The sequence below is a fragment of the Cyprinodon tularosa genome, unplaced genomic scaffold (assembly GCF_016077235.1).
Source record: "Cyprinodon tularosa strain WSP-4 unplaced genomic scaffold, ASM1607723v1 ctg58, whole genome shotgun sequence".
Taxonomy (NCBI): domain Eukaryota; kingdom Metazoa; phylum Chordata; class Actinopteri; order Cyprinodontiformes; family Cyprinodontidae; genus Cyprinodon; species Cyprinodon tularosa.
This window is the reverse complement of record NW_024039318.1, coordinates 1,009,094-1,024,978: the sequence shown is the minus strand read 5'-3', so window position 1 is coordinate 1,024,978 and position 15,885 is coordinate 1,009,094. Positions and strand designations below refer to the sequence as shown.

The following is a 15,885-nucleotide window of genomic DNA, read 5'->3' as shown; positions in this document are numbered from 1 at the left end:
ATTTCTCCTGCTGTCTCAATGCTTTACCCACTGCCTTCCTTAAGAAAGCTCTGCCTGTCATGACATCTGATTTAACTCAAATAATAAAAACGCCTTTTTTGTCAGGTGCTTTTCCCCAGACCCTAAAAAAATGATCTATCAAGTTGCTGTTGAAAAACAGCGACTTTGAGAAGCTGCTGCTGCAGAACTAGAGGCCAATGTCAAACCTCATTTTAAAAGGTAAGGTTGTTAGAAAAAAAGCTGCATTTCAACAATGAGATGCCACTTTGATGTCTCCCAGTCAGGCTTCCATACTCACCACAGTACAGAGACTGAACTTTCCGTATATATCCAGTGAGGAAGAATCAAAGTGCTGTTATTATAGAAACTTTAGTTTAGCTTTAGTTCTCAACTGTTTAAATACGACTTGAAGGAGAGAGACTGTTTTTTGTGACAGTTGGTAACTTTACATCAGAGACCACAACAATCACATGTGGTGTTGCCAGAGGATCTTATTCAATATCTCCTAACTTAGATCCTAATAAACAACAGCTGAAATGACCATAATTAAGTGGACATCACACAGCTGTACATTATGATGTCTTCAGATGACTATGAATCAACTTAAGTGCTGGTTAAATGAACAGAAGAAATCAGCAGATGGCTGCTTTCCACTTTACCACAGTTTAGATTAGGGCTGAATGATGTTGCCAAAAATCAAAATTGTGATTATTTTTCACCAATATTGCTAATATGATTTTATTTTAATGTCCCTTTGCACTTACCCCAAGCTTGTAGGCTTACACTTATACACAACTACAGGTAAACTAACAGTAAAAAAGTTTTAAAATACCTGGAAATGATAAAAAAAAAAGGCTGAACAAGAAACCATGTTTACCAATGTTTTTCAATACAACTAACTATATGGCTCCAGCAGGCTTTATCGGGATCCAAGTCTCCATTCAAATTGACCAGGGCTGAAACAATTAATATGATTAATCATGATTAATCGATTATTCAAATAATTGTCAACTAATTTAGTAATCGACTAATCTTTAACTGAAGAATAGAGAGTCTAAAACATGCCTTTAGCTGACAGAGCAACTGACTAATTATACCAAAATTGTAAAAAGAAAATGCAAACATTTGGCACTTAAGATAAAAATCTTTTTCATCTGTCAACATGCCCTATCCATCAATCCATCCATCCATGTTGAGTCAGACTTATCGCTGCTGGGGTCGGGAGGTTTGCCGGTGTCTATCTCCAGCTCTCAATAAGCGAGATGCAGGGTACACCTTGGTAAAGTCGCCAGTCTATCGCTGGGCAACACAGAGACAAAGAGGACAAACAACCATTCACGTACCTAAGGAGAATTTAGAGAAACCAATTAACAGTCATATTTTTGGAGGTGGGAGGAAGCTGGGGTACCCGGAGAAAACCCACACATGCAAAGGGAGAACATGCAAATTCTGCAAGAACACCCCGGGCCAGGAATCAAACCTGGAACCCTCCTGCTGCAGCAGTGCTACCCACTTTTCCATTGGAAAAGTTTTAGCTCCACCTGGTTTAATTTCGCAAAAAATCTTCTTCCAGAACCTTTGGCTATTCGATTATTAATCAGGTAATCTAACAATTAATCGATAGACTAATCTATTTGCTAAATAATCATTAGCGGCAGCCCTAACATGGACCATAACTAAATGCATGTTAAAAATGTGACCAAATTTAATTCATGTTAAAATACAAATATGCCTCCAAGGAAAATCTTGACAAGTTAAATAAAGAAAGTAAAGTTTTTCATAAAAAAAAAATTAAGGTTGAAACAGTATAAGATTAGGCCTTCTTTAAGCCCTCTGCCTCAACCTTTACTTTGATAAGATATTTATTTTAAGAAATACAGTTAGTCACATGATTTGGTAAAGTGGGACCTAATCATAACACCAATGGCCACCACATAATACTGATGAGAACTATTTTTGCTGTTTTGCAGCATAGCTATGGCATTTAATTATTGACTAATAGTTATTCTATAAGTAATAACACAGCTATTAGTAAAGGTTGAAACTTCCTTCAAATGTCTACTATGACCTTCCCTGCTAGTTTTATACTAAAGCCTCCATTTATTCGAAGAAACCTCAGAGAAGGTCAGACAGTCAGAGTTAAGAGAGCATCATATTGTCTCACAGCTTTTAAAGTGCATTTTAGAAGCTTCAGTCCCATTCTGTAATCCTCCCTGATTGGAAGTAGGGCCTGATAACTCCATTCAGACTGCTCCGGCATGTCTCCATTTGGGCTGAGCTAAGCTGCTGGCCTACTCTACAGCTTAAGAAACAATGTAAGGGGTAGCCAGGAGCTCAGGTGGAAATGGAAGATAATGCAAACAGATGTAGGTTCAGAGCTAGAGGGCTGGGAGAAGGACAGATGTAGGAGAGCTGGTAAGACAAAGAACAACTCGGGCAAAGTTCCAGTTTTTCATCATCTCCTTCTCAGGACTGCAGTCGCTCCTCTCCCAGTTAAGGAAGATGAAAATAAGGATGGGGCATGAAAGGAATGGGGAAGGCACAGGAATATGTCTGCTCATCTCTGTGTTCTTCTTTTTATAGCAGGCAACTCACAGTTACTGCCGAAAAGCTTTTCCACATTATGAGGAGACTTTGAAAGAAGGAGACGAGCAGGAAATTAAAAGGCGGGGGTAGGGTTGTGTGATCACACACATTTAGACACAAAGGATGTTTTCACATTGTTTCATCATGTCAAACTGCACAGCCTCGTAAACAAGGGCTGGTGTTGTTTGCTCTGTGAAAACTAAACTTAGGAACAACAGTTATCTTAGCATGAAAAGAGAGAAAGTGAGATTATAATGCTGGTTATGTAAGAGATGAGACAATGCAAAATCCCTACAGGTGCAGAGCTAAAAACATAAAATCTATACTTGGTTGCTAATGAATTTCAGGACTGAGGGACATGAAACAGTTCATAAATACTTCAAATTCAGGTTCAAACTGAGCTGCTTTCTTCAAGCAGATGCGGGTATATACCATACTGCAGGGCCAGGGTCCCCCATGTTTTACAATTGGGGCTGTATTAACAAACCTTACAGTAAGTCAATCCTATTAAGAATTTAATTTATTAGTTTAATTGAAGTCATATTATATTTACTTACCTTAGGTTTAGATTTCTATTCAGTGTTGTTAAAATTATGCTCAGCCCTCAGGGTAGATGGTAAAACAAAAGTATTAAATTAGATATTAAGTCCACAGACCTTAGGTTTAGGTTCCCTTTTTTTTTTTAACAGAAAAACGATATTCACAATTTTTGGCAAAAATATATACGATCAAGTTAAAAACAAAAAAATCTTGAAAGTACATTATAGAATAGAACTTTTAATAACTTTAATGTTTAAAATGTTTAGTGGAAAGCATTTAAATGTCAACTAATTTCCAGTGTATACTTCTGGTATGTGGTATATTGATGTGCCCTAGTAATGTGCCTCTTTTATCATCTACTGGTAAGACTTCAACATGGCCTTCATGATGACACAGTTTTTAAAAAATGATGCCAAGTTAAAAGCCTGATATTAAGCACCCAAAAAATTTACCATTAAGCAAAAGTCCTTTCAATAAAGCACATGGTTTAATCACAAACAATGTTCTAAAGTTAAATGTATTTGGCATCAAATTACATAAATATTGCCTACAGGTCCTTTGCAACAAGTACGTTTCTCACAGTGACTACGAATTACTGGCTTGTCTTAATGCGCTCCATATTTTTTTCAAATAGCACATACAGACCATCACAAACAAGTTCAGCTTTACCTGGTTCTGTGGTGTCGTTGTCGTGGTCCAGAGCCTCCAACACCAGAGAAAACGATTTCTGGGGGGGAAAAAAAGATAAATAGAAATAAAAAATAAAGAAAAACACATCTAGCAGTTGGATTTTCATTTCCTATTTTTGCAGTTTTATTGTTTTTACATTGGATTTACATTAAAATATTGGGTCTGAATAAAAAGAAAACAAATATTAGGCTCCTTTTAAACTGCAGGGTTTTTTTTTCTGTGCAGTCATTTGCAATATACTATACATGAAACCACCATGGTAGTCCAATCTGAGTGGTGTGGACCTGAAGTGAAGTTAGATGCAGCAATACAGGAGTAAACATGGATGCTGTTTGTGTGTGTGTCAGCAAAGGAATTTGATCCAACTCAAGTCTGACTGCCTCCATCAACAGTGTCTGGCCCGTTTGTTTTGTCTGTTGTTTATGTTTATTATATTTCATCTAGTTGCTTCCTGTCCTCTTTAGTGCAAACTTGTGATCTGTGTCCTGAAATTTAAGGGAAATGCAGCAGTACTGTTTAGACGAAGTAGCATCAAAAAAACTGGAACACATATGAAATGCATAACTAAGTATGAGCCATAACTGACTCGATTAAATGGGCTGGGTCTGATTTGAAGAACAAAATCTTAATATTGAAATGGTGAGATAGCCAGAGCCTACTGTCTGAATATGTGGTTAGGTGAGTCCAATAATTACTGTCTAACAGTAGGAGGTTGCTCATAAACATGTTGTTAGCAATGGGATATAACCTGTCATCCTTGAAAGAGTCGACTTGCGAAGAGTTGATTTATGTAATATAGGGTTTCATTTACAGAGTAACTATTTGGAATTTATTCATCCCTTTTACACTGTATTCCAAAATTAGTGCACACTCATTAGTTTACCCTGTTTTTATTGTGATTGTGTTTAATTTAATTCTGTTTGGGTTTTGCAGTTGCTCCAGTCCATTGGCTTAGGAACCAGCAGGTGGCCAAGGGGCTGAGTTGATTTGGACTGTACCACATCAATGCTATGGGGAGAAATAGAGTTTTACTTTATTTGGTTTAATTAATTTTTTGTATGTTTTGCCCCATGTGTTTCTTTTGAAGACTGTTCAGCCACTATTTAAGTTCCCCTTTATGTAATTTTTGAGTTGGTCTTGTTCTGCTGCAGATATTTTGAGTAGTTTTGGTTCCTTTGACCTCTTTTTCTGAATCCATTTTTGTACTTGTAACATTTTATATTTTTGGAGGAGGCCCAGGGGGAGACCCAGGACACGCTGGAGGGACCATGTTTCTCAGCTGGCCTGGATGCGCCTTGAGATTCCCCCCAAGGGGCTAGCCCAAGTGGTTGGGGAGAGGAACGTCTGGGCCTCCCTACTGAAGCTGCTACCCCCGCAACCCGACCCCGGATAAGCGGAAGAAGATGGATGGATGGATGGATGGATGGATGGATGGATGGATGGATGGATGGATGGATGGATGGATGGATGGATGGATGGATGGATGGATGGATGGATGGATGGATGGATGGATGGATGGATGGGATTAAATAAAAGAACCCTGTTGTTGTTTTTTTATATATATATAAACATGTGCCTTATTGTCCTTACTGCATCACAGGCTTATACACAAAAGCACCAAATGTAGCTTACAGGAATCAGAAAGGGGTTCAATTCAGTAATATTTCGACACATATCACTGCCACAGTTATCTATGTAGCATTATTTATTTAATCCTTTAAAAATTAACAGTGAAATAGGTTGGATTTACACAGAGACTCATGAAAGACACGACTCACACACAGACAGAACTTAAGTCCCCAGTCAACTGGTCCCCAAAAGTACCTGTTAGTCCCCACAAAGTAACATATTCCTATGAAGTTGGCATCATACCCCCTCCACATGGTAACAAATACATGGTCACACAAACACACACAGACCTAAGGGCTATTTAGAGAGGCCATTTACCCTGAGATGTATTAGAGCTGTGAGAGTTACTGGAGTCTCCAGAGAGACATTATAAAGTCTAAGTGGAGACAGATGTGGTTCTCTGTCAGAATACTGTTAGATAACAACAGTACTGCAGTGCAATTGAACTTCGTCAAGTAAAACATGGATTTTGTGGAAGAGCCAGTGAATAAAACTATATACGGCTTGCTAGAATAAAATAGGTTGCTCTTATCTTAAACCTAAGAGGAATTAAAGTGTTCAGGAGAGGAGCAGAAATTATAATGTCTCACTAAACGCTGCCAAACTTATAGATTGAATTACAGCAGACGTTTCTTCTGAATTTACTCCTCCCTGTTGGCATATACAATTTCATCTTATGAACTGAAATTGGAGTTGATAACTTTTATCTTTGTTGATCATTATGTTGTGCACTGATGCAGAGTTTCCCACTGAAAAAGAGACTTTATCACTCATATGCAACTTGGCTGCATTCTTGACTGGCTTATCTTTTTTACAGATTGTTTTAATGAGTATAAATCTTGAGCAAAAGCCTGAACACAACCTAAAATGTTTTGAAAATGATTAAATATAATCTCCAAACTTAGTTACGTGTCTGCTTGATTTAAGTTGGAGAGTAACATTCTGCACTTGCATGTTTCTATTGTCGCCTATTCCCTCAATGATACGCAGCAAACCTTTTTTCATCAAGCAAATCCCAACCTGGAGCATAGAAATATAATACACAACTAGGTTTCATAGATTCCTTCCATTTTTATTTTTTATGTGCCTTCTTTTAATCCCAGTTTTCACTCCAGGATACAGGTCAAACTAGATCGATATTGCAGGCTGTTGCATTTATAGCTCCAGCGGTCTATTTCCCTCCTCTGAACATTTCTATTAAAGGGAGCAGTTTAAGTAAAGATAAATTCAGCACCCGTTTTCTGTCGCTGAGGAAGTAGCCAAACCGCTGGCCTCCTGAAATGATGACATTGAGCTTGCAGCGATATTACACTCTGGAGAGATAAGGGAGTGACTTTTTACCTGCGTCTTCCTCCTTTCATTCTTTCATCCTATATATCAGCCATGAATAATTCAGACCAACACTTTCCACTACAACTCTGTCTCTCTCCCATTTCTCGTTTTCCCTTCATCCACCCACCAGTCCCTCCCTCCGCGAATCACACCAGCGCCTGTCATGCAAATAGCTCTGGCATGTGCATTTGTGTTGAAGGTTTGTCTAAAAGGCTACATGGATGTGTAGTCACGTCTTTGTTATGAGAGCGTACAGCCCAGAGGCGTCAGGTGTGAGTGGGAGGATAGGCGGGAGAAGAAATGGATCAGATGCAGGTGATAGGTTCTGGAGCTATGGGAGATGTGAAGTAAGGTTAAGATGGATTTTGAATGATGGTGGGGGAAGAAAAGGTGCGGCCATGAAGACAAAGGGTTGGCATGAAGGTTCAAAATGTTAGAAGGCTGAAAATTATATGGTTAAAACCATGAGTTAGTTCTTTTAAAGTGAAGTCTGCTGCAACAGATAAGGAGATAGGAGGAGAAGATAAGGTGTGGGACAAAAAAGACAGAGAAGAAGACTGAAGGATCACAGAAATATAGCAGTCCTGGAGCAGCAATTTGTAGGACTCCTGCAGGTAAATGATAGAGACTGAAAGCAAAGAACTTTGCAGGAGATAAAAGAAAAGGATGCAGAAAAAACTTGATTGGAGGCTAGAAATTGCTGAGGTGATCACAAAAATGTGGAAGGAAAGAGACAGAACACCCACACACGCTGAAATCATGGTGATAATAAGCTGTGCTGGGCAGCAGAGAGCTCAAAGCCAGTTCATTAAAGCTGGCAGAGAGCACAAATACCAGCTGGAGTCATTCAGCTTTGGCTTAAAACTCTGTTATTAAGAAATGATTTACACCCATGCTGGGGGATAAAACAGCTGACCATCAACATGTTGGACTTAAAGCCAAAAACAACAGAGAATACAAGATTATATTATGGGCTAAGATCATGTCGACTAATGTATTATTGGCTACCTCCATAGTTCTCTGGTTGTTCAATGCTGCAGATGCACAAACTGCAGATTTAGGTGACCTGTGACAAGTATCAATAAATTCATATGTTGAAATAAAACAAAAGATATCAGAATCCTCTCTTATTCCAATCAGTCATATTGCCAAATTCCTACTTTTTTCCCCTCTTATAAAACTGTAAGCTTCTAATCAGCTTCTATGGTGGTGCGACTTCCCCTGCAGCAGAAAGTTATACATTATAGCATCCTCACATAGCTTCCTCATATAAAGCTCACACAGTGTGCTATGCATAAATCTTGTTTGATTCTATCCAGGAAACCAGAAAGAAAACCTGAACCAAAGGCAGAAGGTAAAGTAGGATTTAAGGATGAAAAATTTGACTGGAAATCAGCATATCTTCCTCCTCTGTTCCTCAGTGTTTCTGTGCTACTGCATTGTTTTCATGTTTACTGAGCTACATGCTGAATATCTGACTTAACATGCTGGGGGTGGATTTTCTTGGTATTCCCTGCCGTACTAAACAGATATATCTGTGAAACTGAGCTGAGTATTTTATTGCAAGGCTCCAGGAATGTCGCCCAGCTATTTTGGGGACCCCCTTTATGATACCGTCAGCATTTTGCTTCCTTATCAGGAATTTCTATAAAACTCTAAAAAAGTGAATGACAAGTTGCCTGATTCAGTGTCTCCTCTAATTCCCTTGGTGTATATTTTTATATTTGTCTATTGTGTTTCTGTAATGGGTTGACGACATTTGTTCCACCAAACCTGATGGACCCTAATCTTTCGACGCTTTAATAATAATTCCACTACATGGAACACTGGCACAAACACTTACTATAGTTTAACCCATTTTCAGATGTATGATAAATAACAACTCACTCCTAGCTCAAGAACTTGTGTCTCAATGAAACATGAAAATGAGTGAATTCTTTGAAATCATAATAATAATAATAATAATAATAATAATAATAATAATAATAATAATAATAATAATAATAATAATAATAATAATAATAATAATAATAATAAAAATTGAGAATAATAAAAGTTGGGTTAGGTTCTTTTTCTTTTAAGTATTTTTTTTCTTTTTTAAGACGCTTTTAGTAAGACCTATAAGGGTAGTATGCTTAAATATCCTTAAAAAGCATTTTTTCTTCACTCATGTTTTTTAGAGGAAACAGAACTGAATTGAATTGAAATTGAATGGAACTAAAAAGGTTTTCAATCATTTTTACTGTGAACTTCTGAAAGAGTCTTTATAGAAAAACTCAACTCACTACTTGTTGAAACATATTTGATAAGGAAACATGAAATTCTTTATACAATTTTTTTTTAAGGCATGTGTTCAACTAAAACTAATACACCATGATGCATCAAACATTACACTTTAGTGAGCATCCATTAAAAAAGTAATTATGAAGGGATATCCTCTACTTGCTAGCCTTTCCACATCACACCACAAGAAGAACCAAGACCAGTCAACGGTGTAATCGATTAAAATGTAGGGATTAGGGCATTAAATAAACACCGAATGCTGCAGTGTGAAGGTTATTGTTCCTTTAGCGAGAAAATCTACAGGAACTGTTAAACAATCAGGTCTGTTGCACTGATATCTAAAAAAGCAAAATGCGCTGGCACCATTACCTTCCTGTTCCCTGACAGACCCCTACCTTCATCACCTCTTTAGTCTAACCTCCTCATTCTGCCTTTTTTCCACCCTCTGGTTGTGCCTCACCTTCTCTCCACCAACTGTTATTAATGGCAGGTAAAGGCCTGAGGGAAGTCCAACCTCTTCATCTTTGTTGTTCTCTGTTATTTATACTCCTCTGCACACATACTCTCCCTTCCTATAAGAGCGTGCAGCCAGGTAAAGCCATGATACAGGAAGGGTGTGTGAGTGTACTCAGCTCTCTTTTGGAAATTGGGCTCCTGTCTGCAGGTCAGAAAGGATCAGAGTAACCATGGTTACCAAATTAAAAATCACAGCAACAACTGTGTCTGAAGAGAGTCGTCTGGAACGCCCTGGCAATTTCTGCAAAAACATGCAGACAAACACGGACAAAGCAGCGTTTCATTCCACAATGATGTCAGAAAAAGCGTGGCTTCGAGGGGGCAGTTTAAGGCAGAGTTACCACACAGTCTGAAGAAAGAAAAAATATTAAAACAACATAAACAAGAGGCTGAAACGATCCCAGCCAAAGATAAAGAAATATAAAGTGCTTGTTCAAGTCAAACAAAATAAAGTGTTTTGCAAGGAATGACCTAAGTGGTGACAGAAAAGAATCGACCTAATGGAAAGGTTAGAGTTTGTTTTCTTTTGTCGTTAAACGCGGTGAGAGGAAAATAACCCCTTTCAAAACAAAGAAAGGAGACATAAAAGCAAATGTAAAGTTTTGTTTTTTTTCTAAAATGTATTAATGATGGCAGAAAGAATTTTTTTGAATGCAGCTGAAACTGCAATGAGGTGCAGAACTCCTATTGAGTTAAACTGTAATTATAACTATTGCCAGGCTACCAGTATAAAGCCATATAAAGGTTTTATGAAGTTCCAACTTAATAATCACCATAGTTTTCCATCAAACCATTCTTATAGTTTAAAGTCAGTTTAATAAGAAACCAGGAAGAGATTTCCCTAGCTTTACACTGAAATGTTTACATTTCAGCTGGCTGAATGAGGGCTGCTACACTTTTTCCTCCCTAACAACATGGACACTAGGGCTGAAACAATCGGATTAATTGATTGAAATTATTGAATCGATTGAATAATCTATTATTGAAATAACCATCAACTAAATTAGAAATCGATTAATCATTAACTGGAGTGTAGAAAATCTAAAAGATGCAAGACAGAGCAAAAAAGACAGCAGTTTACCAAATACAAATAACATTTTGCATTTAAGATTTTAAAAAAAGTTTTTGACTTTATTATTAAAATTTTTTTTTTATAAAAAGAAACTTTTCGTCTGTCAATATGTACTATCCAGAACTCCTCAAGTGAAAATGTTTTAGTTTCACCAGGTTTAATTTCTTAAAAAGTATTCTTTAAAGAACATTTGCTATCCGATTATTAATTGATTAATCAAAAAATAATCAACAGATGAATTGGTTTGCAAAATAATTGTTAGCTGCAGCCTTAATGGACACCCTCTGCCGTTTGAGAACATTTTGATTTCAAAAAGCAGCAAAAAACAACTGTGTGGAAACCATAATATTGGCAACCTATCACTCTTAGCAAGGCACTGCTGTTTTATGCTTTAAGTTAGCAAACAACAACGATAATATCTGTAAAATCTATCATAAGCTGAACAGCAGAGCAGATGGACTGACTAATTGTAGCTTATTTTATCCTGTGCTGCTCTATAGAAAACAAGACAATGACAATTTAATGGTATTTTTCACAACACTGTTCAAGTCTGCTATAATGAAAATAAGAGAAAACAAATGTTACAGTGTTATAAAGCTAACTTTTCAATATGTTTAAAAGCAATTACATCATGTTAGAAATATTTTTTCTTGATTTTTATGTCCATCCTGTGACACTAAGTGGAATTTTTTCTGGCAAACATCAAATCATGAGGCTCTCAAACTTAAAGATTCATAGTACTACGGTAGGAACCTCTTCATGTCCGAATAAGATTGTATTACTTTTTCACTCAGAAACAGTTAAATCTCAGCAGAGCAAAATTTTTACATAAAACTAAACGATTGGTGTATTATTCATCATTAACCTTCTACACTTGCAGATATATTCAAACTGAATCCAATTAGGATTGCTATGCTGCTCATTAGCATACAAGTTGAATAAAGTTTAAAGGAACAAGGTAAATATGTTTGTCTTTCATAGATAAAAGTAGTTTTTATGCTAGATAAGTTATTTTTATCTTCCTCACATTTTCTATCATTTATTACCAAACCCTTTTAAAATTTTTGTTTAGTAAAATGTTCTTGAGGGTGAGTGCTGCTGCTGCAGAGGTCTAAGGGCAGTGTTTATTGATGTGATAAGTAAATAGTCTGTAAAAAATGACCCTTGATCACAATCAATTGTACATTTTAAAATTCATCAGTAATCCCATCTTTCTTCTATTCCTCTCCATCCACATTTCAGGGTCCTATTTTTACATTGTTCAAGAGGTTAACTAAATGAATCAGCCTTTGGTTTGTCTCTTTTATAGGATAGCACACCTGGGAAAAGGGTGTAGTATGGTTTAAAGGTATAGTGGAGGATGTTCTTTTTCTGGGTGGATCATCAAAATAAGTGGTCCTCCTAATTGTCAATCATTATGGTGATATGTTTACGTAAGGATGTCCTACATGCTCGCCCCCATTTTCACTTTCCGATGGTGAGTCTGACATACTTTTAAACAGCAGAGTGCACGAGGAGAAATGCTTGCTCTTACAAATGTTTAATAGGTGTTACCTCTTGGGAGTGGGTACAGGGTTGTGCATCTGCATTTTTTTATTTTTTTGTGGAGAGGGTGGGTCTTCTCAGAAATTCTCTAAGTCTAAGTCTCTAAGACTGTCACAAAAAAGTTTACTTCCTCTCATAGGCTTCATCTTTGTTCCACGAATAACTGCTAGGCTGATCAAAATGTCGCTGCTGGTTTTTTTTTTTTTTGTCTCAGTCAAGCTCTGCATTAGAAGCGGAGAATCCATGAGGTGTAGCTAACGTCTAATTAAATGGTTAGTCCATCAGAGAATTTGATGGACTAACCACACTGGTCTTATACTAGAGACAGTAAGTTCCTGATTTAATAAAGGTTTGCAAGGATCAACCCACAAGGAACCTTGATAATGTGTGTAAATCTTATGTACTAAACAGGCACACATGGGATCTGTTAATGAGTAGAACAGCAAGTGCAAAAACTTTTGAATCTGCAGACTTTATGCTGAGCATCAAAACACTGGGGGGTTATGCTAATGTAATTACTAATGCAGCATGTTTGAAAGTCAGGTGCAGCTAACATCAGTGGTGGGTCCTAACTACTGTAGTTACATTTATTAAGTTGCATTTAATTAAGTAAATTTAGGAGTAGTGTTCTTGCACCAAACTTTTTTACTTTTGCTCAAGTAGTATCTTTATAAAACGTCGCTACTCTTACTAGAGTTTGTTTGGCTGCTCTGTCCACTGTGATTAGCTCCACTGAATAATGAATAAGCTCATTTTATACAAAAGAGTTCTAGAAAAACAGACATGCAGTTAATGTTTATCATACAAGCTTCCTTTGTACCTGGTGAACCCACCATGAAATTCAGAGGTCTAGCTAGTATACAACAGGGAATAAATATTGTCGCTGGAGATAATTTACACTGTTTCAAAATGTTTACCAACTGTGAGGATTGGTTTCATGAGTTTTATTTTGAAAAGAAAATTAATTTTGAAATGTTTTTCTACTGTCTGGATTTGTTATGTAAATTACAATCAGCTACTTTATTCATTTCTTTTATCTATTTCAATATAGTCTTAAGTAAACCAGAAATTGCACAGAACTTTATATTTCAGTTTGTCTTATTAAATAATTTTAAGTACAATTATGCTGAAGTAGTACTGCTACTACTTAAGTATAATTTTTGTTACTCTACCCACCTCTGGCTAATGTTCAAATAAGGCAAACGTGTATGTGTTCAATGTGGCAGGAAGGTGGCATAGGTGCAATAATAGACAGGAGAGAGAGAATCTTCTCTTTGCATGTGAACATATTTGGGCTGTCAGAAATAATAGTAGAGACGTAACCATCTATTGAGCTAGGCCAATTTGGAAATGCAGGATAATAACAGTAACACTTTATGGCACAACACTGTTCTGTTAGGATAAAGAGGGAGTGAGCTTCCATGTAGCCCAGAAAAAATGCTGCACATCATAACTGTGTGCTACATGTTCCACATGTGGCGAAAGATGATGTTGCTGTGGTACAGATTATGGTGAGGGACTGCAGACAATATCCATGCGTTTAAAGGAAAAAAACTATGACTGAACTTACCATGGAATGTCTGTAAACAAACAAAACTAGATACCAACAGCCAACAGAAAACATGAAACCATTGAAACCAACAGCATTGTTTGTTTTCCAGGCCTTGTGTTTGAAAGTGTATCTTTTAACTTATTTTAACTATTTTGTTTATTTATGTTTTGAAATGCTTTTATGTACTTTTTTTACAAGCACTTTGAGATACTTATTACTATTATTATCGTTGTTATCATTTATTTGTATTATTATTATTAGTATAACACCTCAAAATCTTTATCTTTTCTCAATATGCCCTTTTTGACATTATTTTTTTTGCAAAGTAGAAGATTTTGAACAATTTTCAATGCTAAAACAGTGTTTTTTCTAAAAGAGATAAAGAAATATATAGTATATTGTGTTGAAGTTTCCATTATTTTAATGAGGACAAAACCAAATAGAGTGAAATTCGATACAAATAAGTTGTCTTGCTTCCTTTCATAACAAATAAACAGTGAACAACACTTTACAAGAGTAGAAGCAGGTAAATTGGATTTGGGTTGTGTAGTTATTTGCAAAGATTTTTCTGTTTTTTTCAAATTTGATACATCAAATCAGAATTTGATGTGTCCACAGCAGCTCTGATTAATTTCAGTGTTTCTATTAATTTCCTTTCATATTTTCTTTGATCAGCTGCATGAGAGAGTAAAATGATACATGTTCTACCTTAATTTTCAACTTCACGATAGTCCACTCTGTATTTTAGTTTGATTTATTTATAATGTTAGCCATATCACCAAATATATACTGTAATAACCTGAATATATGGGAAGGTGGATCGCTGGTTATTCTGCTGCTTCGACATTTTATACAAATGGATTTGCTACACATTTTGAGGGATGGGGATTGACAGGATAATCTGATGTGAGGCTATTGGTAGGGTGCTAAAACTTAAACAGATACCAACAACTTATTTAGTCTAGCAGGCTTACTATGGGAAATAAATAGTAGAGAGAAATGGGAGCTCTGCTGACCTTTCCTAGTTAGAATTTAAGATGCTTCACTGGTTGTAATGCAAATCGGCTTTGCTGCATAACTTGCTTCAAGGCTTATAGGCATATTTTGTTTTTCCCCCTTCTGTCTTATTCTTTATCAGAGAGGTTTTTTTTTCATGCAAATGAATGCTTTGTCATATTACAGGAGATTTGAACATCTAGGAGAGGCGTGCAGAATGCTGCTGTGCAAACTTTTGCAGCAAATCAGTGCTTAGGCACTGATTTATATCAATGTTTCTATCAATGTTTACACGGCATATTTTTGTGTTGGTTGTGTGGAACATCCCCACTATGCATCATTCCCTCTGACTGCACCTCATATAGATACTGATTGTGCACACCAAAAAAGTCACTGAACAGTGGGCTGTAATTTTCATCGGTGAAGCTTAACAAGGGACATAAACCTCTCATAGGCTACATACAGGGATTTCCACAGACTGTGAGGAAAAATCCAACTGAAAATATGGCATCTGTTATGGAGGCATTATGATACGAGGAAGCAGCAGAGAAACCCTAATTTGGCTCATTAGGATCATTGTTGACTTTGCAGTAAAATGTTCCAGTTATACTGCAAATTTCCTGCTGATAAACAGTGTTATCAATTTGTTGTGAAGACATGATAAATAAATAATGTATAGGTTTCCGAGGTCTATAGGAAAAATATGCATCAAAAAATGAATAACTGTAACTAGGGGTTGCAACAATTGCAAGAATGTAGTGTCATTGGGATAACAGCCTGTGTGAGAGATAAAGCACAGAATTGTGTAAATGGTGGGTCAAATGTTTGCATTTAATCTATACATCAGTTTTTGACCAGTTAAATAAAGTCTTTACCCAATTGGTTGGATCTCTTATAATAGATGCCTACCACCTTATTGAGGCAGGTGAACAGCAAACCAAATTAAGTAAGAGTTGTTGTGGCCAAGGGTAAGAGAAGTGGAGGGACATGGTTAAATAAAAACAGCAGATCTTTACATTAGGAGACATTTTGGTTTAAAGAGAAAACTAAGCTCTATAAACACAGATGCTCTACAAGACACACCGCACATTCAAAAAGTAGTCCTAACTGGAGTATCAACTGTTAAGACAAATAAAGGCTTGGA

General features: G+C 36.6%; 1 protein-coding gene across 2 annotated transcripts in view; it reads right to left on the bottom strand.

Moving 5' to 3' along the window:
• Window positions 1-15,885, bottom strand: part of LOC119797334 (protein jagged-1) — a 73,091-nt gene that overhangs the window by 26,803 nt on the left and 30,403 nt on the right. For both annotated transcript variants that reach the window (XM_038306380.1, XM_038306379.1), the window contains exon 3: window positions 3,796-3,853. In XM_038306380.1, coding sequence (XP_038162308.1) covers window positions 3,796-3,853 — 58 coding nt within the window. The remainder of the gene's footprint in view (window positions 1-3,795; window positions 3,854-15,885) is intronic.